This window comes from Onychostruthus taczanowskii, unplaced genomic scaffold (assembly GCF_017590055.1).
Source record: "Onychostruthus taczanowskii isolate IOZ18803 unplaced genomic scaffold, ASM1759005v1 scaffold19, whole genome shotgun sequence".
Classification (NCBI taxonomy): domain Eukaryota; kingdom Metazoa; phylum Chordata; class Aves; order Passeriformes; family Passeridae; genus Onychostruthus; species Onychostruthus taczanowskii.
The window spans coordinates 11402529-11429986 of record NW_024499128.1 but is presented as its reverse complement, the minus strand read 5'-3'; the positions used below and the strand labels follow the sequence as shown (position 1 = coordinate 11429986).

At 51.2% G+C, this 27458-nt stretch overlaps 1 protein-coding gene across 4 annotated transcripts in view; it reads left to right on the top strand.

Annotated features, from left to right (window-relative positions):
• Positions 1–27458, top strand: part of PEMT (phosphatidylethanolamine N-methyltransferase) — a 43061-nt gene that overhangs the window by 158 nt on the left and 15445 nt on the right. The window contains exons 1-3 of one of the 4 annotated variants that reach the window (XM_041401948.1): positions 24–51; positions 2360–2467; positions 22511–22626. In XM_041401948.1, the coding sequence (XP_041257882.1) occupies positions 2375–2467; positions 22511–22626 (209 nt within the window). In that variant the 5' untranslated portion in view covers positions 24–51; positions 2360–2374. Of the gene's footprint in view, positions 1–23; positions 52–71; positions 403–440; positions 844–2359; positions 2468–22510; positions 22627–27458 lie in introns of those variants that run through there. The other 3 variants (XM_041401950.1, XM_041401949.1, XM_041401947.1) reach the window with 3 other exon arrangements.

Here is a 27458-nt window from a genome sequence, read left to right as displayed (position 1 = left end):
TGCCTGCTGCTTCCCCTCTGCGAGGGGCTGGGCGGCCTGGACTACGGCCAGGTACCGGCGGGCCGGGCGCGGGCGGGAGGGCCCCGGGGAGGGCCCGGCCTGGGGCAGTGAGGGGAGCCCGGGGATGGATCCCCCGCCCCGCCGGTGCCGCTGCGGGACTCGGTAGATCCGCTGGGAATCGTCCCTCGGTTGTGCCCGCAGGTGCAGCAGGCCTCGGGGTGCTCGGTTCCTCAGGTGCGCCCACCGCCCTCCCCAGCCCGGTTGCACCGCAGCCGGCACGGCACGGTGTGAGCAGGACGAGGGGCTGCGCTGGCACTGCGCGGAATGCCCGGGGGTGCTGCCACCGGCTCAGCCGGGTGCCCCTGCAACTCTTGTTGAAGTGCCCATGCAGCTCTCGTGCAGGTATCCATGTATCTCTCACTCAGGTGCCGATACAGCTCTCACCCAAGTGCCCATGCAGCTCTCATCTCGGTGCCTGTATTGCTGTCCCCAAGTGCCTTGCACGGCTGTCCCCCGTGTGCCCGTTCAGGTCTCGCCCAGGTGGCCCCGGTGTCACCTGGGTGCCTGTACAGCTCTCACCCAGCTGCCCGTGCTGTTCCCACCGTCCCTGACTTCGGGGCTTTGATCAAGCGGGCACCGCTCGCCACGGTCATTGATCCCCCAGCGTGGGGGAGAGGGCAAAGTTGAATGTTCTGTGCCTGTTACGTGGCTGTCCCAGCAGCTCGCAGAGACAGCTCATCCCATTAGGGCTCCCCTTTTATCCCGAAAAGCACACGCCAGGCACAGGCCAATCTGCCTCCCGCTGGCGGCCGCGAATTTGGTTGTTGAGCAGGAGAAAAGAAGGTGAGTGCGATGTTAACGATGGTGCCTGCCAGGAGTTAGTAGGTCAAGAAGCTTTTGTTCAGCCCGTGCTAGCACTGTGCTCAGCACCGTACAAAACGAGAGGAAAGAAGCTGTCCTGGTCCCACGGGATTGCAATTGAAGCGGGATTAGACAGTTCGGCCCCGGTGCCAGCAGCTGCTTGGATTGTGGCTTGGCAGTTTGGAGAGATGAACTCTGGTGGGGAAGGGCTGCTGGGGGTGAAGGGAGGGGAGGAGAGGCTGTGCAGGGTGGGAATAGGGGGAGATGGGTCTGGATCAGGCCATGGGGGCTGTTCCCATTGTTCCCTGCCAGCAGCTGTGTCCGCAAGGCTCGGATGAAGGAGCCTGGAGGACCTGGGGCAGTGGTGGTTTGAGGGCAGCTGTGGACCCCAGTGAGGATCCATCCCCCTTTCCCCAGGGCTGTGTGGTCTTTGCTCCTGCACTTTGCACCTTGGGCAGTCATGGCTGGGCAGGAGGCGCTTGGAGCAACTGGATGTGCCCTGGGCCAGCACAGGAGCTGTTCTCACAGCCTTTTCTCTGGGCTAGGAGAGGTGCTGGGCTTACCAGCCCCTTTCCAGGGATGACACTCTGGCTCTGGGGTTCTTCCCAAGAGCCTGTGAGGAGCCAGTGGGAATTTCCCTCCCTCCCTAACGGGCAGGTGGAGCCAGTACTTTTCTGTGCCTGTCCCCTGGTCATGAAAACACAGCTGTGTTGGGGAAGCAAAAACCTTCCACGTCTCAATGTTGTTGTGTTGGTTTTGTTTCAAGTGAGGGCTGGGCTTGGGATGGGCTATTTTGTTTTTTGTTTTCAGAGGTTTTGACCAAAAAAAAAATACACTGGCTGTTTTTCATCCAAATACCAGCACAGGGAGAGGGAGTGTGGAGGGAGAAGCAGCATGGCTTACTGCACGTAAAGACTCTGACAATGTCAGGGAACTGTATTGAGAAAAATACCTTTTTAAAAAGGAGGGCAGCGAGTTTTAGGGGTTTTTGTTATTGTCATTAAGACAGGAAATACTTCTGCAGCTCCTTACAGTGCAAATGCATTCCCCCTTGCTGTGGAGGGGGTTTGCATCACTCTGACTTTATGAGAGATGAGCTTGAAGCTGCCACAGTTCATTGCTAGGGGATTCCATGCAGACCAGCATCCCTGGGACCTGTGTCCCCAGGCATGCTGTGGAATGGTGCTCCCTCTTTAAAACACTGATGAGCTGGCAGCTGAGGACTGGTGCTCATCCTCAGAGCAGCAGTGTCACCTCTGATCCTGTGTCCTTTTGGACACGCTGTGAGTGTGGGGCTCCCGGAGCGCCCAGTGCCCCTGAGGTTTGGGGGGAGAGCTTGGAGAATCCCCCCTCCTCCTTCTGGGCTTTGCACCTTGACACAGCACTTTGCAAGCTGTAACAGCACGTTGCTTAGGGCTAGTAAAAGGTTCATCTACCCTTGGGGCAGCTGGTGGGTTTGGTTTGAGGTGAGGTGCAGTAACCATCCCTTCCTCCACAGGTGGATGTGGCAGCCATGGTGCAGCTCTTTGGCTACGTGGATGTCACCGACACTGGCTTCATTGTGGCTGTCCTCTCAATCGCCTTCAACCCTTTCTTCTGGAATGTGGTAAGAACTGCCTTTGTGCCAGCTGCTCCTTTACTCTCAGCCTTCCTTTGGGAGGAAAAAACTCTTTTGAGAAGTGTGCTGGGCTGGGTGGGGGGAACCGTGCTCAATTAGATCTTGGGAGTGGGTGAGCTGGGAGCTGTGCTGCAGCTCCTGGGGCTGGGGGTGACTGTGAGGGCTGTCGCAGAGGAGGTCAACGTGGGAGCCAGCTCAGGATACAGAAGGAATTTGGAGCTGAGCTTGGGAGAGGGAGCAGAGCAATCAAGCCCATCCTTCAGCCACATGTCCCACCCAGCAGCCAGGCACTGTTCACTACTGGGACTGAGAATGAATGGCATTAATCCCCATCAGGGTGGCTGCACTGGATATGTTGCCTGCTGCTTCCCCTTGAAATATGTTGGCAGCTGTTCTTGTGGATGGCAGGAAGCAAAAACAGTCAGCCAAAAGTTGGCCTGAAAAAATTCCTCCTCCATCATGCTGCAAGCCTGGCAGAGAGCTGCAGGGTTGGCAGCAAGCCAGCCCTAGGAGGAGCAGGATACCTGTGCATGGGTGATGTTTGCTGTGGCTGTGGGTGCCACAGTGCTTTGGGAGCCAGGGCTGGAGAAACCTCCACTGCCTGTTACTGCTGTGGTTTGCTGCCTCCTTGCAAAACCTGCAGGAGTCATTGCTGGCCCCATTCTGGAGCATTCCAGAGCCAATATGCCAAGCAGGAAGCCCAGGCTGGCTGCAGGGCGAGGTGACTCCCACCCTGCAGCACCCTCAGCAGCACAGCTGAGGTGTGGGGTGAAACATCCCTGAGAGCACTCCTGGGAATGGGATGTCATCTCAGCCACGACTCCCACATCCACCCGCCAAACCTCCCCGCAGGAATTCTCTCCCTGGAGAATTCTCCTTAAAAAGGCCTTATTTTTCCAGAGGGGAAGGACTCCTCTCTCTCTTGAGTGCGGGGGCTCTTGAGATTGTCTCACACTGGGCTTTGGAAAAGGGAGGCTCTGCTTGCTGTGAGTCGCTTTGGAAACCTCTGTCAGAGCTCTTTGTTGCAGCCTCTCAGATTTTTCATGCAACTCGTTATTAAAAAGTCTCACGGTGTCTGAAATGCGAGCTGGAATATGCCACATTATTTCGACTGCAGAGTCATCATTTAGCATAAAGAACCAATGAACAAGAAGATTCAGGATGTGGTCTCTGGGGGGAGAGGCTGGCTCCAGCGAGAAACTGCATGAAAGGCAAAGAAAAAAAGTACTTTATTAGCATCTGCTGCTATGCCTGCAACTCGTGGGACGCCTGCAGCTTGGGAAATAGCGTTGCTTTTTTGTTCAAGAGTTTGGCTGCTGTTAAAGGACAAGGAAAGCCGATGTAAGAGCAGGAAGTTTGTTGCTCTGCGTTGCTGTTGTCCCCTCGCAGGGACTGGAGAGCGGCACCGTTGGCAGCAGGTGGCACTCCAAGCCAGACGAGCAGGAGGTTTGAGTGAGCAGCCTGAGCTGGATGTTGGGGAAAGCTCTGAGCGTGGCATTCCGTGTTTCTCCATCTGGAATGGGCCGGGTGGGTCTTGCAGTCCATGTGCCTCCATCCTTGCTCTGCCCAAGCCCCCCAGCATCTCCCTGGTGTTTGCAGTCCCAGTGTGTGGCTCACACCAGGCAATGCTGGAAGGCTCTTGCAGGGAATCTGTGGGTCCTGCAGCCCTAAACAAGCCTCCACTGTTGGGTACCTTTCAGCAAGAGTGGCCCTGGCTGTCCGTGGATTTTCCCTGACCTCCTTCCTTTACCTCCTCCCCATCCTTCTGTCCATGTGGTCGTTGTCCCCTCCCTGCACCCAGCCAGCAGCTCTTCTTTCTTTCCCTATGTCCCTGCACAGACTCTCTCTCTCCTTGGCTGTTTGAGTTCCTTCCCAGCAGCAAAGATTGCTTCTGCATCTGAATTACTCTGTGTTTCCAATAGCTTTAGTGCAAAGACTGGAATTCTGCACAGTGCCAAGCACTCTTTGCTCTCTCTGCTCAATAACTAACATGGGACACTGGTCAAAATCTCTCCTGTGCATGAAATCCCTGATTTGGATAGAAATTGGGTGGGGATGCATTGATTTAGTTCAGTGTCTTAATTCCCTGTTTCTGCTGAACTCCAGCCAGCTCTGCCTCTTCCAAATTTTGGCGCTGGGTTGTCCTTGCTGTGCAGTGCCTCTGAATAAATATGTGGTGGGGAAACCCAGGCTCCCTGCAGTGCTTGGGTCATGGAGAGGCACCTCCCAAGGCCTTGAACATAGCAAGTGACCTGGTGAGCACCAGGCATGTTTCTCTGGGACAAAACCTGTAGAGTTTGGGGATGAAACATGAACTCTGGAGGCTGTGGAGGAGTGTGGCCTCCGGAGAAAAATGTGGTGCTTGTCAGGTCGGTGGATGCACTTTGGGTAAGAGCAATTCTGAGGACCAGAGCCTAAATGGGGCAATTTGCAGACTCCAGCTGGGCTGTGCTGATGCTCCCTCCTGTTCTCTACAGGGGAGAAAAGCTCTTCCAGAGGGCTTCAGGACTTGTAATTCCCACCTTCCTCCTTGCAGGCATGTGCAGGAGGGTACCAGCAATGTCTCCCCAGGGCCACCGGCTGCATTTCCTCACCAAACCCTGGGCTTGCACCCCCTCTTCTGCTTCCACCCCCTTTGTGCCAGTTGAAATCCTGTCTGTCCCTGGACAGGTTATATTGTCCATGGCACAGCCTGAATGTGTTCCTGCACTGTTCTCTAGTTTTTCTCATGTATTTTCCTCTCTCCTGCTCTGCTGTCTCTGCTTTCCCACCCACTGTGTCTGTTATGAGAGGAGCTGCTGGGAGCTGTGGTCCCACAGGAGGCAGGGTGCAGGTGAGGTCTCAAAAGGAAGCAGCAGAGCTGTTTTGGGAATGAAATCACTTAAAACTCCCCAAGGATATTCAGTGCAGCCAGGAGACCTGAGCCACCGTGGGGCTGTAGAGGGGCACCCAGCAAGGAGCAGGCACATCTCTGGAGCTGTGCCATAAAACGCTAATGAGGCCAGAGCAGCAGGAACTTCAATAAATCCCATCTGTGTTTGGAAAGCCGCAGAGCGATGGGAGAAACTTCTCGTCCCTTGGTAACTAAGGAAGGCATTAAATAAAAAACTCCTCAGGGACAAACATCTTCAAGCCAAGAGAGGCAGATAACCTGCATGCAGGAGGCTCTGAGGAGCTGGCTGAGCCTTGGCAGGCGAGGACTTTCTAGAAAGCTGGAAGGTTTCTGTCACTCCCAGTAGCAACCAGGCATAGCCATGAGGCCGGCAGTCTGACGTCCATCACCACGCAAGTGAGTTTTAAGTGGGGAGTGCATCCATCAGCAATCTTTTCTTGATTTGAGCCTCTTAAAAATTTAGGTCTGGCGTCATGGACCGATTTAGAAATGGCTCATCTTCAGCTGGCGCCCTCACTCCTCCCATCACCTCTGGTCACCCCCGAGAGACACCCGTGTGTCTCACAGGAATCTGCAGGGTGAAACCTCAAATGTCACAGCTAGGAACGGGCTTGGCGTAATTTAGCGTGATTTTAAAGAAAATAGACCCCATCAGACAGTGATTTTATTCTTCAAGGTTGCAGCTTTTCCTGTTCAGGGTAACACGATCTCTGTTCTAGACTTCTGTCAAGCGTTTAAGCTGCATGAGGTTTTGATTAAAGAAGTAGTTGCACAGGGACCTGGGCTGACAACGCCTGGCTCCTGATGGATGTGTATCTCTTGGTTCATTTATTTTTAATTTCCCATCCTTTTCTCCTTCTTTGGAGACTGGAGGAATCTGCCCAGTGGGTAAGAAGTGTTTGCACTGGAAGGGAGGGGGGAGATTGCAGGCACTGGCAGTCTGATTTCACCTACCTCTGACCACTTCTTGCTAAACTTGGAGGAAGGTGCCTGGCCCAAAACATCCCCACACTGCTGGGAAGTAGATAGAAGCTCAGGAGATGCCAGGATTCAAACCTCAGTGAGCCAAAACCTGAGAAACCTTTTGGGCACAGGAGAAAAAAGCCTGATGCTGGGAGATTTCAGCAGCTCTCACTGCCTGTCTTAGAGAAGGAGAGGGTTGAGCTGTGACTTGATGGTGGTGTGTCAGCACCTCGCTGGGGAAAGCAAATTGCAGGGTATAAAATAACTGTGTGAGGGCTGGGATGGCAGCAGAGCCTTTCAGGGAGTGCACCTCAGTCACCTAAAGTTTACAGGATTGGGAGATGAATGAATTGGGGTGATTCAATATTTTTTTTTCTGGCCTTCAAATTCTGTCAACCTGCAAGACTTTTGTGGGCTCCCCCACAAACCTTTGCCTTCCTGCAGCTGCAGGGGAGAGCAGAAAACAGCCCTCAACCAGCTTCTGGAAAGTGCTTTTAGACCCCATCATAGCAGCCATGGCACAGCGGCGATGATTATCTGCTTATAACAGATGCTAGATCAATAGCAGGGCTTCAAGCTACGCTGCAAGGCAATTGACTGCAGAAAGTGTTTCTTTATTGGGGTAAAGCTGGGCTTGCAACGAGGCTCAGATCCGCTCTTACATCTCCGGTCTTAAAATGTCACCACCAGCTCTGATGCCTTTCATCCTTTGTGCAGGGAGAGAACGCGCATTATTCATAATTGGACTCTCTACCAGGCAGCAATAGCCATTTTCATTTCCTACAATAGCTGAGAAAGAGTGAGGATTTGCCTTTTTTTTTTCTTTTTTTTCTTTTTCCTTTTTTTTTCCATCTCCCAAATAGCATTTAGTGGCAATTTTATTCCAAGTGACTTGGTAACGCTTTCACTCCGGCAGCGAGGGCTTCTCAGCGCTGCCGTAACGCGTGGAAGCGGATGGCATCGATTCTCCAGCTCTCGTAACAGAGCCAGTCCTGCCTGGGTGTGTAACACCAGGCCTGTTTGTCTCCTAAATTTAGCTTTTCCAGCGTGTCAGCACCGCTGTGAGCCTCATAACAAGCACCAGAACTGGGTCGCACCCTCCGGCGTGCCGGCTGGACTGGCACAATTAGGAGCGCTGTCACCTTGAGGGAGGGCCACATCCTTCGTCCCAGCACTGCTTTCCACAGCCTCACAGCTGGAGGTGGTGGTGTTTTCATCTAAATCCTCTTGAAGAAGCGGTGCAATGTGTTTTTATGATGTCCCTGCAGGCTGAGCTGCCTGTGGTGGGGGTATGGTGGAGCCCAGCCTGGCCAGGCAGCTGTGAGCTGAGATGCTTTGTCTGTGTGTCGAGCTGGGCACGGTCTCAGGGCTCTGGGTGAGGTGGTGACAGTCATTCCAGCAGCTGCCCACCCACTGTGCACGGGTACCTGCCAAGGCAGGCTGTGCTTGGGAAGCTGAGCCATCTCTGTGCCTGTTCCTAGAGTGAATTTGGGATCCAGCTGGTGTGCAACATGCCAGCTCAGCATTTCTCCAAACCAAGGTCAGAATCTGCCTCTCACCTCACAGCTGACCTGATAAGCAACCTCCTTTTTTTAGCATCTGCGGAGTGCTTCTCTGAAAACTTAGGGTCTTTGTTGTATATACTGGACTTCTCTTGTTTAGTATTTTAAAAATAAACTGCAGGCTTCTGGCAGCCCTGCTGGAGTAAGTCAGCACACACACAAAAGATGAAAAAAAAATATTTAAGCCAAGAGTCTTGTTTCCATATGGGATCAGAGGATTATCTTTAGACCCTGGAAGCTGGAAGAGGCCCTTTCTTCTCCATCCCACTCCATCCCTCTCCTGCCATCCTGCTGCTAAGCCTTCTCACGTGCAAGTCTGTGGCCACCTGTGTCTCACGGGACGAGGGAAAAGGTGCAGCTGGAAGCAAAAAAAAAAAGTGGTTTTATCTACCCATATGGGGAGGTGTGGAAGAGGCAGCTCCTCCTGCGTGTCCCTGGGCTGTGGCTGTTTGTGCCTGGGGACTGGGAGCTGCTGGAGCCCCGAGGGGAGAAACTCACTGCCACCCCCAGAATGTCAGTGATCCCGGGGCTGGGCAGGGACCTGCCACAATCACAGACATGAGCTGGGTCTATTCCAGCTGTGCTGTGTCACAGGTTGCTTAGCAGAAGCCTGCCCAGTTCCCAGAAGGATGTGATCTCCCAAAATAGGCTGTTTTGGTGGAGAAGTGCAGACATGCTGGGTGCTCTTGGGAGGTTATTTCCACTGCTGTGCTTCCATCAGTTGCATCCTCTGCATGTCTGGAGGCTCATGGTGGGGAGGAATTCCTTGGGGTTTCATGGTGGGCGTGCTGACTCTGGCTTGTGGCAGGCTGGTGGCACCCCAAAGAAAATGCCACCTCATTTTCACTATTTTTTCCCTCCTGGATGAACTCTTAGGGGACACATCTCCAGTTACTCACATGGAAGCAGCAAATGGGTGGGAAATAAATTAGTAAATCACTAAAGCAAAGCCCTCTGTGTGTTTTCCACCTCTATATGACCTCAATGACATGTGCAGCTGGAAATGGTTCTTGGCAGGAGCATCCCACATCTCTGCTCTCCTGAGTGTGGCACCAAATACTTCAGCAGCCTGGTCTCAGCAGTGCTTGTTGGACATTGGTTCCTTGTAGATATTGGGAACCTCATCTTAATTAAAGCAAACTATTATGTGCAGCCTCCCAGGCTGCCTGCCTGCATCACCCCCCTTACATTCCCTTCCTCAGGGATCCTGACAAAGCTCTAAAACCTCTGCACCCAAACCCAGGGGAAAAAAGTTGATTTTTGGAAGTCGGTGCTGATGTATTTCGTTGATGGAAGACATAAGCTGTGTACACAAGAGTGTGCCTGGCTTGGTTCATATGTGGCAGACAGATGGGAGCAGCAGTGCACTGTCTGTACAGAGCAAGGAGTTTTGACACAAGAGTATGCCTGGCTCTGATACGTGGCAGAGGGATGGGAGCAGCAGTGCACTGTCTGTACAGAGCAAGGAGTTTTGATTTTGGAGGGTGACCCCAACCCAGGGGAAGTTGCTGCCTGAATTTACCTGAATTTTCCTATTCCCTACCAAACCATCTGAACTTCTGTGATTGCTCCCATGCAGGAATGAGGTGCAACTTTCTTAGGAACTTAAAAACTTGGTTTTCAGAAGACACCTGCACATGCACATGGCTTCATGAAACTGCCCTGCTCATCCAGTGGGTATTGAGGTCAAGGAGAGGAAGACTGGTGGGAACTCTTGATTTTCCCAGGTGTCACTGAAATCATGGACCTCTGTGGTGAAGTACAAACTCACCTGGATTGGACAATATCTTACTTGGTTTTTTTCTTTGTGAAACCTTTTTTTGTTCCCTCTTTTTACTCCCCCAGACCAGGGATGATGCAGCCTTGGGCTCATTCTGCAGGTCCGCATCTGCAAGCTCTGCTTTGTCTGGCTGAAGGGTTTTCACTTGTTATCTGTGTAGGCACATTTTTGGTATGATCCTTTTTGTACTTTGGGGAAGAAAAAGGCTATGAACAGCTCACAGCCCTGAAGAGGGTGAAATGGAAATGGGTTTTAGCAATTTTCTGTGCTTTTGGCTGTTGCGGGGAAGCCTGACCGTCAGGGCTCCCAGAACGCCTTCGTCACCTCCTTTGTACCGTGGGAGGTTTGCTCATTATCTGGTTTCTGCTTCACTTATAAAAGAAGCTGTAATTGTAGCAGCTCCTTGCCATAAAAGCAGAAACACATTTTCTGTGAAGGAAAGTGTACATGCAGCTTTTATGATCCTTTACAGTACTTCTTCTGCCCGCTTTTCTTGCCTCCTGCCCTTTGTCCAGCATCGTCTCTGTGCCTGCCTGCTGCTCAGCGTGACCACCTCTGGCTCAAACCTCTTCTTTGCACCTTTCAGATAGAAAAAGTTGGGTATCCTCCTTGTCAGTCTTGTTGAGTGAAGGGAAGACAGATCCCAAATCCCCCCATGTAGTCAGGTGTTCCAATTCCTGCCTCTTCCTTCAGAGCTGCCAGGCCAGTAGCAGATGCTCAATCTGCATCATCCCAGGTGAGGTTTTGGACTGGGGAAGAGATCCTTGTCCATCTGTCTGTGACTGAGGTGTCCATCTGTAACAGGAAGTAATACCAAATCTGATCACTTTGAGGAACACATGCCTGTTCCTATAAAAAGCCAGAATGACCTCAGACGAGATACTGTATTTTTAACTATGAAGCATTCCTACTAAGTGCCCTTTCCTGTTTATTTTTACCAGGACATTGTTGTAATGACTGCAGACTTACTCATTTCATTCCCAAGGCTGGAGGGTAGCACTGAATTAGTTTCATTCCGAGATTTTGTTGTACAATCATTTTCCAGAGAGTGATGTACTCAGAAGCCAAAGCGGATGCATTGCCCAATGGAGAAACATTACTTTTCTTCCTGTATCCATTAAGCTTTGGCCACTGGTGCAGATGTGAGTAGATCCATATCTGGAAGGACTTTATCAGCCTCTCTCCTCCAGCTCTGTGCAGGCCTCTAGTAGAAATTAATGGAGCAAAAGGCTGTGAGAATCTTTGAGCACTGGATGCAGGGCTGGTGTCTGTATCCCAGCACTGGGCTTTGAGGCTGCAGGAAGAGGAAGGAGCTCCCCTGGGATGCAGATCACTGGATCTGAGCATGACTGAGCGTTCACTTGGCTTTTGGGTTCCTTTTCTTGCATTGAACAGATGAACAAATACCATGGGGCACGTGGTTACACCCATCCACACCCAGAGGAACCCCAGTGGGGTCTGGTGGTTGTGTTTAACCCTTCAGGCTGTTATTACCTGTTGTGCCCGTGTGTTGAACATCTCACCCCTGGGCAGAGGGGAACAGAGCCCGTGTTACATAAAGATCACATTGTCCCTCTCTATTGTTGCTGCCATGACAGCAGCATCGCAAACATGCGTGTCCTCAGTGGGAAATGTTCCCAGGGGAGCTTAACACGGAGCGTGGAACATGATCTGTCCAGCTGGGAGAGGACAGGAGGCCCTTCCAGACGAAATCAGTGCTTTGCTGAGCATGGCCAGTGCAACCAGTACCTCTATTCCAACAACCTCTCACTCCTCTGTGAAGGAGTATTGGATTTCTCTTGCATTTTGTGCTCTCTGAGGCGGATTTATTTTGTTCTCCCCCCTTCCCTGTCCCCCTCCCATCACAGCTCCTGGGGGAACGATGAGCAGGTACACTCTGTCCAGAGGATGGGTGTGTTGGGACTCCTTATTAGCAGACTTATTCTAGAGAATTAAACCCTAATTTCACAAAAGGGCAGCAAGAGAGAGGCTGCAGCTCTGGGAGAAGCTGAGTAGGCTTTGTGTGTTGTTTGCAAATAGCACAAGAAGTCCTGGTCTGAGCCCACTGGTCCTGGTCACTGGGGTATTGTGACCAAAAGAGTAATTGCTCTGTTTCTTTTCTATTTAAAACAAAAATTACAAAGTCGTGTACAAGGAAACCAGCCATGGCTCCTCTACCATGCTGCCACTTGTGCCTCCACTTGTTTTTGGTTTCAGGCAGGGCTTTAATATGTTCCTATTCCTCTTCCATTTCATCTTTTTAACACCCCTCTGCAAAGTGTTCCTCTACGTTGCCTGTCATTGTTTCTCCCTGAATTAATTGTTGTGTGTAATTGTGACCTGCTGCAGGACGCTGCCTTGCTCTATTAGGGAGAGGTGCTAATGAAGAACATTGGGTACCACATTACAGGAGAGCAAGGCTCAGCTCTCCAGGACGTGTACTTGCTGTACTGTTACTGCCAGCCCAGCAGAAATGGTGTTTTTGTCTCATCACTCACTGGCTAATGATTGTAATTTTTACTTGCTGAGAAACTCTGGATATTATGGACTTCATTAACAGATACATGAGATGCTACCAGACCTGCATAAGGGGGAGAGAGGAAGAAAACAACCCCTGCGTGGAGGCAATTTTGTTATTTATCTGTAGCAGTAGAAGGGATGCAGAATTAGTGTGGGATTCGGCAGTGTGGATAATGAGCTGGGCTGAGCTGGAATCCAAGCAAACCTATTAAGGAGAGCAAACTGCAAAGATGATGCCCAGTCCTTAAAACCTTCACATCAAACACAGGATCCAGGCAGTGCTGGGATGGCTCAGCTGCTTTATCTTCCTTTGTGTGGGGCTGGGTGCTTTTGTGCTGCTGGGTTTGTGTCTCTGGAGGCTGCTGCTTGCTGTCACCCACAGCCTTTCTCCATCCCCTTCTCTCCTGCCAGCTCCTTCTTACTCATGCATTGGGTGAATTGGAGCTTCTGATTTAATCTTTAAGACAACAGAGCCAGAGTATTTTCACTCCCATGGGCCCCAGCTCCTTTAATAATTGCCTGAATTGAAATAATGCAGCATCCAGCCCTAGTTTTTGGTTGCGGGCAGTGTGACATCTGCAGGTTGGGCTGGCTGGGGACACTGGCTGCTGACAGTGGTACCTGAACCTGTATCTGCAATTAAATACAGGTCATACAGGAGAGAAAGAAACACCTGATTTAGCTGACACCTCCAGTATAGCTTTACACAGTCCCTGCAATGAATCAGAGGCTGCAAGTAATGTCAGTTGTTAGGTGACCTCAATCTCCTTTTACCTGGAGCCCATGAAGGCTTGTTTCAGTTCAGGAACAGGATATTTCCTACACAGCACACTCTGGCTGAAAACTGAGCATTTTCACTCCACCAAGAATAACTGCTTTTTAATCAGGCTGACCATATTTGCAACAGTGATAGCAATTGGAACTAGAGGTTTGCAGCAGCGCTGAGAAGCTTTGAGGAGCAGAATAGATGCTTCATGATGCAGATAAAGCTTTTTTCTCCACATTTTAAACCAAACCCAAGGCTCTGAAGTGAATTCTGAGGGACTTGACCTCAGCACTGTGATCCTTTGGGATCCAGGGCCTCGTTTGGAAATAACACAACCCAACGGAGGCGCGAAAGTAAAAGGTCTTAAAAAAAAAAAAAGGAGAGATGTTTATCTTGTAACGTGGCATTTGTGCTGAGTCCTTGCTGACAGTGTGGTGCAGCAAAGAGCTTGTCTTCCTAAATCCGTGCCAGTTCAAACATCGTCAGTGCTATTGTTGGACTGCTTTGTTTGAAAATGGGTCTGTTGGGTAGACAGCCTGGTTCAATGAAAGCAGCTGTGTAGAACACTTCAGGCTCTTCCTCAGCTTTGCTTTATTTAGGGCTGCATGAGTACAAGCAACAGGAAAAAATCCCATGCAAATACAGGATGTGATGTGGGCAGAATGTTCTCAGTCACTCAGGAGGCTGGCACACACCTTTGCTTCTGGTTTGTTTATGGAAGTGGCTGCTACGGGCTGCCTGTTTCCAATCTGTTTGCCCCAAGGAAAACACTCTGAGCTTCAGAGAAACGTGTGAAAATACAAGGCTTGTGGTTTTCTGGATGGGGACTGTGTGCAGTGGGAAGCTGAGTGTGGGCCAAGTCATCTGGGCATGGAAGATGAAAAGAAATCTGGAAAAACGCTTCACCGTCCTGCTCATGAGATGCTCATCTGGCAGCACTTACCTTCCCTCTGAGCTCTGGCAGAGCCCCACATATTAGTGTAGAGGGAATTTTTGCCTTTCCCTAATCTCAGGAGATTATTTTATTTGGTTGCATTCCTGGTTTAGAAGAGCTGGGTGTGTCCCAGCTGCTCCCTGTTCCCCCATGCAGCCCGTGTCCCTCCCACTGTTGGGCCGTTCCTTCCACGGCCCAGGCTGGGCCTGGAAAGGTCCTTCCCCATCCCGTGCTGTGCTCTGGAGAAATCATTATTTCACAAATAGTTTTTCCATGGGATTTGCTGGCTGGGAAAATCGGGTTGGGCTGAGCCTGATTCCCTGTGGTGGGAATGCATTTGCCCTTCCCCTTCCCTCTCAGGGAGCTGATCATAAGGGCTCCCCATGCCCACACTCAGAATTAATTAACACAGCTCGTTCTGGGTTATTGAAATCACCTGCCTTCAGCTTCCAGCTCTTTGGACATAAATCATGAGCTCTTTGCTTTGAGGAGAAACTGTTCGGATTTTGTGTTGGAAATTGCTAGCAAATACAGCCCATATTCTGTGTCATTTTTGTTTTTATTGAAGAGGAGAGGATGTGGCTCACGGAACATCGATGGACCCAGGCTGCCTTGGCATACACTAAGCAAGGGCTTGTTTTCATTGCAGTCAGCTAATGAGATCCTACTTTGACAAATCACATAAACACTATTAGAGAAATGAAATTTTTTATCTCACTCTTTATCATGAGTGGATTCAAGGTAAAGGCTCGTGTGGAGGTAATCTGGAGGGATAACTCTGAGGTAAAGCGTACCTAGTCTTTATGAAACCCTTATCTGTTTACCTTGTTTTGTTTCCCCAGCTCAAGGCTGTTAGCTGAGGTGACCTGTGCCATTTCAGTCCAATTACTTTCACTAGGCATGGGTGCAGGGAGGGTTGTTTTTTAGGCTAAAAGTGGTGAAGGCAGGCTGGGTTACTTCAATATCCTTCCGCTTCTTTAGAAGTGGAGTCACTTTATTCTTCTCCCTGTGTCAAAGTGCTCAGACTGGACCCTGTTGACCTCCTCGCTGGCAGCATTCATGAGGACAGAGTCACTAGAAGAGGCACTCCAGCTTATGTTTCATCCTCTTAACTTGCTGGTTTGGATGATGGGGACTGTAGACACTGAGGGTTTGTCATGCTGTCTCATCTCACTTCAGCTTTTTGGTTTTGGAGAGCAGCCCACCCTGCTCTCTGCTTCTAGGTAGTTCTCTTCTTCAGCACTTGGATGTTCTCCTTTTTTTTTTGAAGCCCTTTGTGTGTTCCAAACCCCATGTTCCACTGTGAGAGCCTGCAAACATGTGGTTTTTCCCTCTGTGCAGCTCTTTGTCACCTGGGTGTGCAGCCCCAGTGTTCCAGCTGGCTGTTCCTCACCTCAGTGTCCTTGCACAGCCAGGCCACACATCTCCTTGTCTCTCCAAAATCCCTCTCCTGTTTCTTTTGGCTGGAACAAACAACAAACCCCCCATCCAGAACCAGTGAAAGGCAATGGAAAAATCCTCCTTGCGTCAAATCAACGCCTTCCTTTCCAAACTGAAAGCCCTTGGCAGACGTGGAGGAGCTGAGCTGTGCTGCTCAGCTGTGGCTCACTGACAACTCTTACTGCCATCACACCAGGGAGGGAATGGGAAAGGGGAAAAACTTAACTGGTAAAGCTTGCTGGGGAGACCTGGATGAGCCAGCCTGTCCCCATCTCTTGGGACACTTGCCAGCCCTCAAACCAGGGTGCTTGGAGCCTCCAGGCTCTGCCAGAGTCCCTGCCATGCTCTGCCTCCACCTGCATGGGCACAGACTGTCACCTGTTGTCCCCAGTGCGTGTTGCTTGCCATCTCTGAGTGAATCTTTTCTTGGAGTATTACCATGAAAAAGCCTTTACAAGCTCCATGGACACAGTCCTCAGCCTGGTTTGCCTCACAGCTCACATGAATCCATTAAGATGCTGCTTGTCTCTTCTCATATCAGTTCAGTGTTTTAATTGCATGAACTGGAAGCTGCTGCTCCAGTACTTGGTGGGGGAACTTCACAAGGCTTTAATCATTTGCTAAAAAGCTTTCAGGCTGCATTACCATCTGATGGCTCTCTCTAAGGAAGAGCCTGTGAGCTGAGAAACCTTCAGAGAAGTAACTCAGTCTCTGCAACAGGTAGTCCAAAGCTGCCACAGTTTTTCCTAGTGCAGGCAGGGAGCAGCTAAGCAAAGTGGAACCCACTGGTATGCTGACAGGAGCTTGGCAGCTGTGAGCAGCTCCTGCAAGGCACTGTGCTGGCAGCAGGGGCTCAGAGCCTCATGGTGCTCTCCTGGTCACCCCAAATGCCAGCTTCTCTTCCTGGGCAGTGTCCAGTGGTGGTGGCTCAGCCTCCAGCTCTGCAGCATCAGCTTTTCACGGTTTAGTGCTTGCAGAGGGGAGAGGCGATGCTCCCACCGCACCAAAGGGACAGAAGGTGGGATAAAGGCTGCTGGATGATCTGCTGGCCCCAGTGGAGGAGCACAGCTGAGAGCTGGTGGTTCACAGCACAGAAGAGGTGGTGGGTGGGCAGTGCCTGAGGGACTGGCCTGCTAAAGGCTGGAGGAGGGAAGACACCCGATGGTGCCCCGTGTTGGGAATCTCCCACCAGCGGTGGGCACTGGGGTGGGCACACAGCCCAGCTCAGCCCTGCCTCCATGCCAGGGGTGGCTTTGGGGCTCTTGTGGGTTGAGGATGCCTTCCCAGGGCCATGTGCCCACCCAGGGCTGGCCTGGTGCTCCCACCAGCACACAGGGAAGGAGTTTTGTGCTTGGCATCACCGCTGTGCCGGGAACGTGACTGCAGGGAGGTGACGGCTAATTGCTGCAGCGAGTCAAGGACTGTTTAAGCAGCTAATTAATTCCTCCTAATCAGCCCTTGATCTGTTGAAAACTGCATGGCATTATCTCCTCTGCTGCAACACCTTGATAATTCCTGTCTGAATGGCCTTCACGGAGAACATATTTAAATAAACTCAATAGAGATTTCAGACAGATAGCAACTATAATTACCAGCTTGTACAAATTAAAACCGTGGTTTGTTCTGTTCTTTTCCTCCTGCCTTCGCTGCCCAGAGCTCCTGCTAATCATGTTCCTGCTGCCAGTGGCACGCAGGTCCCCGGGGCATTTTCTGCACATGCCTTTGGAAAGCCTGTGCCTGATGCTGGGGTGGGCTGATGTGGCTGCACATGGGCACATGCCAGCCTCGGGTGGTGTCATGCCTGTGCCAGGGGCTCAGTGCTGTCCTGGTGAGCTGCAGGAGCAGCCCCCACTCATCCCATGGGGTGGCATGCACGATCCTCCCCAGGAACAGCCCTGCAGTTTCCCCTCCTGCCTCTCCTAAGCTTTGCAACCTTCTGGAAATGCAGAATTCTTCTCACCTAGGAGGGACACACTGAGCCAAAGCGATGCAGGCTGTCAGGGTGGCCGCAGTGTCCACCTGGTGCTGCTGGTGCTCCCCTTTGGCACTGCCCTGTCTGCTCTGAGTGCTGCTGGCTGCAGTGGGGCTCGAGCCCTGAGTTAGCAGGGATAAGGTCAGGCCATACTCATTTCCTCCCCAGCCACTTGGGACAGCCAGAAAGGCTGGCTCCTCTGGCATTTGGCAAAGGTCAGCCAGCCCCAGTGCTTGCATTTCCATTCCAGCCAGCTCTGCTTCCCTGCCTGCTCTTGGGAGCACCACAGCCAGGCCCTGGGTGCTCAGGTCTATCTTTTTCCTCCCTGTCTTTAGATAAATCTAATGGCTGTGAGCAGGGTTGTTTTCCAGCATCCAAGCAGTGTCAGAGAGCAGAGAATGTCCTTATGCTTTAATGAGGGATTACAGGGAAGGAAAGGGAAAAATGGATTTTTCGTAACAGGAGCAGGTCGATGCCTCTGGTCTCTGTGGGTGAAATAAGGGTAATATCAGGTTTTGTGCTCTTTCAGCAGGTCAGGAGCCAGCTGGGGCATGTCTTTCTCAGTGGGAGATGCTCACATGGAGCCACCTAAGCCCAGAGTCAGGGATTCTCCTGCCCTATCACCCCAGGGGAGAACTTACCCCATGGCTGGCCTAGGAGAGGTCAGACTGAAGGAGAAATTTATTCTGTTGGAAGAAATTCCTTACTATAAGGATGGTGAGGCCCTGGCACAGGCTGCCCAGAAAAGCTGTGGAGCTGTGGCTGCCCCATCCTTGGGAGTGTCCAAGGCCAGGTTGGAGCAGCCTGGGTCAGTGGAAGGTGTTCCTGCCCATGGGAGGGGGTGGAATGACATGAGTTTAAGGTCCCTTCCAATCCAAACCACTCCATGATTCTATGAAAATAAATTTGCTCAGGTCAGTTTTGTCTGAAGGTTTTTATTGAGCTGGGGCTGGATCACCCATATATCCAGGGTTTGCCCTGTGAACTTGCATCCTCTTGGGACTGGGGCTCAGATGTACCCTGGAGAGCTCATTGTTCTTCCTCTGGACTTTTCATGGAATTTCTGACTTATGGACCCCTCAGCAGGCATCCTAGACCCCATAGGATGGGGGGAAAATCCTTCATGCTGTCAAATACTATGAGATAGGTATGTGAAGGGATAACATCCTGTTCATTGTCATCTTTTCTCCAACCCAGACTTGGATACTGACTATTTCCATGCCATCAGTTTGTCCAGGGCAAGGGCATCCCAAGAAGTGTGCAGAGCATCTCCCTGGGTGGATGAAGGGATTTTGCAGGATGTAGACACAGCCCCTCTACCCTGCTCCCTGGAAAGCTGGGAAGCAGACATTCACCTCAATCCTCCTGTGCCTCAGTTTCCCTTGATTTGAAAGGAGCTGCTAATCCATCCCAGGCTTCCAGGAGTGCCACAAGGCTAAATTCACCAGTCCCTGCACGTTTTTCTTTGGGTACCATGGTGATGGGGCAATGTGAGGACATAAAATGACTGATTTGCATCGAGATGCAAGGTGTCCCTTTGTCCTGAGCCTTTGGGCTATCTGGTTTCGTTGCCCATCTCTGGGGCCAGCCAGATATAGCAATGGAGTCACATGAAACAGCACAAAGGCTCTAATTCAGAGCTGGGGCTGAGCAATTAAAATGTAGCGTGTTCAGAAAGCAGCTTCCCTGGATGGCAGACAAAAAAAGAATCAATTTCCTTCAAACAAATACTAAATATTAATGAGAGGCCGTGGTCTGCCATGCACACAGAGCTGGAAAGAGCATTTCCCGTTGATCACTGCGGAGGCAGGTTCGTGAGATGAAATTGCTTTTTGAAAGGTTGTTTGTGGCCTTTCTCGAGGTGGCTCGTGGTTTGCCTACCCAAAAAAAAAAAAGAGAAGAAAATGGAAATGCTCTGCTTTTCCATTTTCTATCAGGGCAGGCACTGGGGATGTGTGCCTGTGCTTTCATTTTTGTTTACGCACTTGCCTGAGAGGTTGGGGAAATGTCTTGGATCGGTTACGTAGAAATCAGCCCCAAATTTACGTCTAGAAGGAAGCAATTCCCTGGGAACATCAGCCAGCTGAGCCTGCCCCCAGAATGGCCTGCCAAAGGCAGAACATGGGACCCAAGAGCATCCCTGGCTTTGCAGCCACATCCGCTCGTTGATTTATTTCAATAACGAGCATTGGGGGAAACATTAAAAAAATTACTTGCAGCCCTCACCAAGTATCCTAAAGTGAAAGCAGAGTGCTGGGAGCTTTGGAAGAGGAATTTTTTCTATTGCTTTGACCCTTGGGTAAGTCAGGAAAATTTGTATTAACTCCATTTCCAAGCATGGAGTTGGAAGAAAAATAAAAATGCTCCTCTCTCTCCTTTTCCAGGACGCACAGCCCTGACATGGGGCTTGCCTACGGTCAGCACAGTGCCCACCTTAGCTGGGAGGGCAAACAGCCCACCAGGAGTGAGTGCAGCCTCCTGGGAAACTGCTGGTCTCAGCCCTGATCTGTCCCACACCCGGCTGTGGAAGATGCTGGAAGCATTTTGCTTCCACCACACAGTAAATAATAACACGCCGGCTCACGATTTCATAAAGCCATTAAGGCTGCTGCGTAGCTGTGGGTCGATCGAGTGCTAATATTAGCTCAAAATGACTAAAATTAGAAAATTAGAACCCAGCCAGAACTAATTAGTTGTTCAAGGAATAGAACCAGAACCGGAACTAATTAATTGTTACTGCAATATCACCGCAGGGCCCGGTGGGTGCCGCCGCTTCCAGCCCCGCTCTGGCTCCCAGCGTTGCTTGGGATGGCTCCTGTGTGGGCTTGAAAAGGAGCCTGGGGTCCCATCTGAAGGCTGTGACAGCTAAATAAGTGTTGGCATCTCGGTCCCAGCTGTGTGATGCAGCACAAACTGGGCTGTGCTGGGAGTGATCCCATCGCAGCCGTGGCAGCTGCTGCCTGAAGGGCTCGGGAGCACGACCCCTCATCCCGGAATTGCTGCCCAGATGTGCCTTTCTAAAGGTGAGGGTAATTACAGTGACCATCTCCCCGGCTCCCAGAAGCACACCAGCTCTTCCCTCTGATCCCAGTGGCTCTGCCTTCTCCTTTTCCTTCAGCTCTGCTGCTGCTGAGGTGCTCTTCAAAGCTCCCTGAGCAAGGCAGGAGCTGCCATCCATGCAAACGCTGCCAGAATAATTTCCAGGGAATTAGGAAGCTGGTACAGATAACTGGCAGGTGGCTGCATTTTTCCATCTGTGACTCAAGTCACCTGTATGGTCACTTCTTTTTACTTTCCAAAGGTAGTAATGCACCTTATATTTCTTTTTCCACTCTCTCAGCACTCAAACAGCAGCTCCGATTTTAGCAGCAGCGTGACGCACGGTGTTTTAAATTCAATTTAGAATACAAACTATTTATACCAGCCAGCAAAAGGCAGTGAAGCAGCTCTCTCTGTCATGAGTGGATTTGTAATTTCAGAGCAATCATTGCATAACTAATTGAATCAGCTCTCAGCATGTGAAATCAGTGCCCCTGCTTATCAGAGGTTTTCATCATTCCCCCCTCCTGAAGGCAGCAGTCCCCCTCCACCAGCAGCACTTTGTGCTTCTGCAGCAGCCTGGGAAGAAAGCGAGACCTGCAAAGCTGCCTTTTTCTGCTCAAATTGAGCCAATAAATTACCAAATACATTCAGAGTAGATGAAGAGCTGGGTTGCAGGTGCCCCTGAAAGCTGCCCAGGCTCCGTGCGAGGGAGTGAAGTGCATTTGAAGCTAATCAAGTGCCAGCCATGTCTGAGAAGCAAATTGGTGCTGAGATGTTCTGCTGACTCCCACTTCCTGCTTCATTGCCCAGGTGTGCTCTCTCTCCTTGGCTGGAATTTCAGGTCTGATGTCTGATCCAAACCTCTGGCTTGGTGCCTGAAAGTGGAGCCTGAGAGGGGCCATAAATATAGCGGCAGCTTTCCGAGGGATGCAGGAAAGGCAGAGGGTAAAGCAGCTGTAAGGGTTTTTATCAGTTGAGAGTTGTGGGTCTGGATTTGGTGACTGGGGTGGATCTGGTTCTGCAGATTTTGGGAGCAGCTCCAGCCACCTGCATGCAGCAGCCCCTAGGGTGAGATGGCACCTCCTCATCCCTGGGGTGGTTTGGGAAGGGACCCATCAGCATCTGCAGAGCAGGGAGCTGAACATGGCAACCAGGGAAAAGTGTGCTGTGAAGGATGCTAACACCTCCCCAGGGATGCTGGGTGTGGATGTGTCAGTCCTGGGCTGTCTCTGCCAGGCTGGGGTGGGTGAGGAGGGCAGACTAAACCTGAATGGCTACAATTGCTGAGTGCTAGTGAAGGCTAAGCTGCTTAAAGTGGAAACAGTTCTCTGGGCAAAGCTGGCAGATGTTGTCGTGGGGAAGCTTGAGGGAGGGCTTGCAAACTTTTCTGGCTGTGCAGAGGGAGGGGTTGTTCTGGACAGGTATAATCCCTGAGGCTGGCTGTGGGAGATGCCACAGCCCAGAAAATGAGAGCTGAGCATCCCTGTGGTGCATCCCCTACTCAGGGATCTGTTTTCCTTTCAGGAGAGCAATACTAGGATCCACAACAGGGACCTTGATGGCCAGGGGACAGCCTAAGCAATGCTCTCAGCTTTGTTGGACACATGTTGGAATACATCTTTAGGAGAGCAATACTAGGATCCAGAACAAGGACCTTGTTTCTGATGACCAGGGGACAGCCTAAGCAATGCTCTCAGCTTTGTTGGACACATGTTGGAATACAAGCCTTGTATTCCCTAAAACTGATGTGTAGGGATTTTCTGGTTTGTTTTTCTTCTCTTTTTTTTTAGCCCATTGAGCCTGTTTGAGCCTCTTTTTTTTTTTTTGTGCTGCTGGCTGGGGGTATTTTCTGGTTTGTTTTTTTCTCTTTTTTTTGAGCCCGTTGAGCCTGTTTGAGCCTCTTTTTTTGGTGCTTCTGCTGATCTCGTGTGCAAGGGCATATGCATTGCAAGCAGGGTCTGGCACAGGTGGGAGAAAGAGCTCCCATCCCCAAGCTTGATTCAGCCATGTCCCATCAGTGGCCTCCACTTGTTTCTTGCACAAAGCCACACAGACAAAGCGTTCTGAGCGTGCGAGGCCAAGGCTGTGGGATTTGTGCTGCTGGGGCAGCGTGTTCCAGGCACCCCAACCACCCACTTTGTTTTCCCTTGTCTCTCCAGGTAGCCAGATGGGAGCACAAAACAAGAGCACTCAGCCAAATCTTCGGCTCTCCCCATGCTGCCTGTTACTGCCTGGGTGCTGTGATCCTGGTGCTGAACTGTGTGCGCAGCCACTGGTAAGGAGCTCACCCTGCTGCTGTGTATCCACGGAAAGAAATGCCCCTCTGGAGTGAGGGGGGAAAGGGACATTTGCTCAGCAGTGTTAAATCCAACCCCAGCGTATTGCTTTTCCATGGTTGGATAACTTCAGGCAGCAGCAGATTTATTGCAGGATTTGTAATAAAGATGAGGGATGCAGCAGCATGGCAAACCCATCCGTTTCACCGGTCGTTAAGTGTCACAGGTTACCTTGCTCTGCTCCCTGGGGATGTTTCCTCTCTCCTGTGAGCAGCCCAGGTGGCAGGGCTGTTTACATAGGGTGGATCATATGTAACAGCAGAATTTTCTTTTGTTTTCTTGTAAAAATCATAAACAAAATTAAAGCTGCTTTTAAGAAGCCGTAGTTTCCTGTGCAGAAGAGCAGGATTACCTGTGCCCTTAACAATCAGTCTCTTGAAACTCTTATCTGCTATCTCTAAACACTACCTGTGCTAGCTAATAGTATTGTATGACTGATAGACCATACTCCATGGGAATATGTCCTTTAACGTTCCCAGTGCAGCAGAGAGGTTTTACTGCAGAAGATTTCCTCAATGCCAGCAATTTATCTGCAATCTGGTTGGCTTTATCTCCACTGCTGTTAGGAGAGACAGACTCACTAAATTCCCAGATTCAATTATACCAGGGTCACAGCTAATGGGTTGTTTAGTACTCTGGGTAATTTCCCAGGCGAAGAGTTCTCAGGTTGGAATTTGCACATGTATTTAAGAGCTCTGCTTTCCTGGAAATGACACCAGGACCTGCCCTTGCCCTTCTGTGTTTGTCCCAGCTACTGCTGATGGCAGAAACTAAAGAAAGCTTGCAGTGAACAAGGCTATAATCGAATGCAGAGGGCATGTGTGTGTGTGCTGCTGATGTCTTAGTGACACAGCAGGCTCAGATTTTGCTGGAGAATGTCTCGACAGTCTCTTGCACAAATTACATAGTCACTTGTTGTCTGGGAGGCAATGCAAAGCCTTGTCCTTGCCTTTAATTAAAAACACAGCTGGTGGAGGGACAATCTTCATTTCCAGTGGTCCTGCTGGCTCCTGGGTCAGCGAGGCTCGTGGGTCACAGCAAGGCACTGAGAGGGAGCTGCTGGGAGAGCCAAAGTGTCCTCGTGTGTCCTGGCTCTGTGTCACACTGCAGAGCCCTCAGAGCCCCACCAGGGCTGGCTCTGCCCTGTGCCATGAGTCTGTGGGGACTCACTGGGTTTGGCTCTGCCTGTGCAGCCCAGCAGCTGGGCCCTGAAGGAAACAGCCAGGTGGATCCTGGGGCTGGAAAAGCCCCCTCTGCACCTTGGGTTTGGAGGAGAGGCTCTAGAAGATGGGGCAGCTCAGCCCCAGCAGAACTCAGATGAGACAGCCCATCCCAATGGGCCAAAGCCTTTCAAATTATTGCAGTGGAAGGTTTATTTTGCTCAGATGTTTCCACGTGGTTGGGTTATTCCCTCCCCTTTCCTTGGTGCTGAAGTTGGCCTGAGTGATGACTAGCAGGCTTTGGAGGCTCTTCTGGCAAGGCAAGCCCCAAACTGTGGGAGGGATTGGGTGGTTCCAGGGTGGTCATCAGAGCAGCAACTGCTGGAGTTACCCCAAAACACACCTGGGAGCCTCACTGCCTCCATTCCCAGCTCAGTGAGCCCTCCAGGGCTGCCCAAGGCTTATTGCTCCAGCCTGGAGAGCTTTTGCTGCTTGGCAAGGGTTCATCCTGCCCCTTACCCTTGCAGGATGATACCAGCCAGGGCCAGCCCAGGGTTCCACTGACCAGAGGGGCTTCATATGACAGTCACTGTCATCTCAATGACCAGTGATGCTGGGAGAGACATGTCTAACCTGCTCTTGCTATTTTGCTTTTCCCTTTATTTTATTCTCTGAGCAGGTTTTCTGCTCCCTTGGAGACCATGCCTGGCACGGTGGCCAGGGTGGCTTGTGCAGAGCGTGAGGGCTGCTGATAATGAGCAAAAAGGCAGCCTCAGGGGTCCCTCCACCTCCAGTGCTGTAATCCAGCCTTTAAAACTCCTCTTTTCCTGCTCTGGGGACTTGTTACGTGGGTGGGGGCTGCCAGGGAGCGATGAGGAGCCCAGGGGATGTTTCTTTTGGTTTTAAAAGCCTCCTTCCTTTTTGCAGCTGAGTTTTTTGAAAGGCTCCAAGCTGGAGGCGGAGGAGGGGAGGGCAGAGCAGACAGAACTTTGGGAGTGGGTTGGCATTTTAGCTGACAGCACCTGGGAGCCAGGATGTGTGGCTGCTTCACCACCCACCCCACATGGAATCTGTGCTGGGGTCCTTCTTCAGCCCAGCACCCTGATGCTCTCATGCCAGCTTGGCTCCAGAAGGATACTTTGCCTGTAAGAAGAGGGATGTCTTTGTGCTCAATTAAGCAATTAGATGTTTCCCAGCTCTCAGCTTCATTATCAGCCTTGGCTTGCAATCCAGACTGACCTGTGACCAGAGGGGACCTGCTTAGTCAAGTGCACAAGACAAGCATCCTTAATTGCTTTGGTGCAATGATTATTTTCATTACAACAGTTTCTTTCTGCAAGAAGCAAGGAACTTCCATCACCGAGGTTTTAATCTGTGAAAACAACTCCTGAACTTTTGAACTGTGTGCAGTTTGTGGCTGTTATCTTTGTGACATGGGACGTGACAACCTTCACTGTCCTCCATACTGACATCCAGTATCTCTCTCCCCTCCCTCACCACGTTGTTGGTATCTTTCCCTGCACCAGTTTATTCACAATTAGCCACTGGCACTGCCTCCAAACCCCCCTGCACTGCCTTTGGCACACCCTGGCACACTCCCTACCCTTGGGAAGGTACAGAGGGAGGTTCTGAGCCTCCCTCCTGAAGGGTCCATGTGCACACTTTGACTGGGGGGGCTCAGTGTGTGTCCCACAGAGGCTGGGCCAGCCAGTGCCTCTGGCAGTGGCTCAGTGGCATCGTGCTGCAGGCTGGCAGCAAGTCCTGCATTGATGCCACACTCTGAGTACTGCCTCCTGTGTGGATTTCTCACTTGGAGCTCATGCTTCCAAGAAAATAAATCCGCCCTGCGACGGGATTTTGCACAGAAAAGGGGTTGTTTGTCATTGCCAGGTAGTGCCTCTCGCCTTATGCTCAACCCTGTTTAATTTTGTGAGCTGGCACCATGAATGAGTGTGCTGTAAATGGCATTGATCCCAGACCCACAGGGCCCTGTGTGCAGAAGTGACCGAGGCTGATGATGGGAATCGAGCACGGCCTGACAGAGCTGGTGCCCCCTGTGAGCCACAGTGCCAGAAATATCTGATACCTGTTCAGGAAAAGCCCCAGGGAGCCAACAGCACCTCCTGCCCACGGCATCCAGATGAGGAAACCTCACAGCTCAGATGTAAGGCAGGGGGAGAAGCTGCCACAGCCCCCAGCTGACCTAAATAACACACTCACCCCAGTGCTGTCAGAAAAGCAAAGTCATTATTGGCAGAGGAAGCTGTGAGGATGATGACCGGGCTGACAATTGCCAGTGGTATCGGCAGGGTGATTTCAGTGTTGTTGAGGTTGCTGTTTTCTAATGAACAAGATCTTTTGTTGCAGCTTGTGCTGCTGGGCACCACCGGATGATTTTTATCCCTGTTGCCTCCTTTAGCCAAGAAGAACAAAACCTCCAGCACGGGGGACAGAGCGGCGCCCCACGCAGTGACTGTGGCACCTTGCAGTGGTGGCTGTTGTCACCGAAACCCCGGTTGCCTGTACCACTGCTGCTTCCTTGCTGCCTGCTGGCCCCTGGCCCAATTCTGCTCCAATTGTGCTTATCAGCCCCAGTTTCCAGGCTGGTTTTTGGGATCAGTCAGGGAGCACTGCTGGGCTGCTCCCTGCAGCGACCCAGTTTGCTGGACAAGGTCTTTGTCCTCATTTGGAGGAGAGGGATGACAAAATACGCTTGGTGGGGGCCACTGGGAGATGCCCCCAACAAGACCTAGAAACCTCAGCTTCTCTTTTAGTACAATATTTCTGTGTTTTCTTCCTGCTCCACGTGGCCTTTGGGGATGTGTTTTGTACTTGTTAAGTTTTCTGGTTGAATAAATCAGCACCTGATGTGCAAACCTGGCTGCACGTCCTGTCCGTGTCCCAGCCAGAGGATCTGCTGCCCCTTTCTTCTGTGAACTTTCCTCACTGCCACTTTCTTCTGTGAACCCACTGGTGTGACGTGTCCATCCCCATAGTGCAGAGCCACTTTGAGTGATTTTCCAGTTCATGCGGTATTTTATGTGGCAGACAGAAAGAGGAGAGATTCAGACTAGACATAAGGAAGACATTTTTTATGAGGAAACACAGGTTGCCCAGAGAAGCCGTGGCTTCCGCATCCCTGGAAGTGTCCAAGGCCAGGTTGGGTGGGGCTTGGAGCAACCTGGGATAGCGGAAGGTGCCCCTGCCCCTGGCAGGGGTTTGGAATTAGATTTAAGGATTTTGGAACTGGCTTTAAGGTCCCTTTCAATCCAAACCATTCTGGGATTCCCACAAAGCACAAATAAGACTTCTGAGTGTCTGAGCAAGCACCTCTCTGTTTTTGGGAAGGGTGAGCAGAACAATGCCTACTGCCTTGGCTACTCCTATCCTGTCAGGAATTAGCCAAATCTGCCAGTTTGGCCAGAGCAGAGTTGAAGGATTTGGGCTTTTCCCAGCTGGTGCACAATGTGTGCCTCTGGCATCATGTTTCAAACTGGCAAGTGTGGGGAGATATCAGAGGAAGCCCCATTACCCCATTTTCCCTTTGCAAAAGCTGGGGGCATCTTCCAAGCCCTGCCATGGGGACAGCCATCCTCATGACTGCAGCCAGG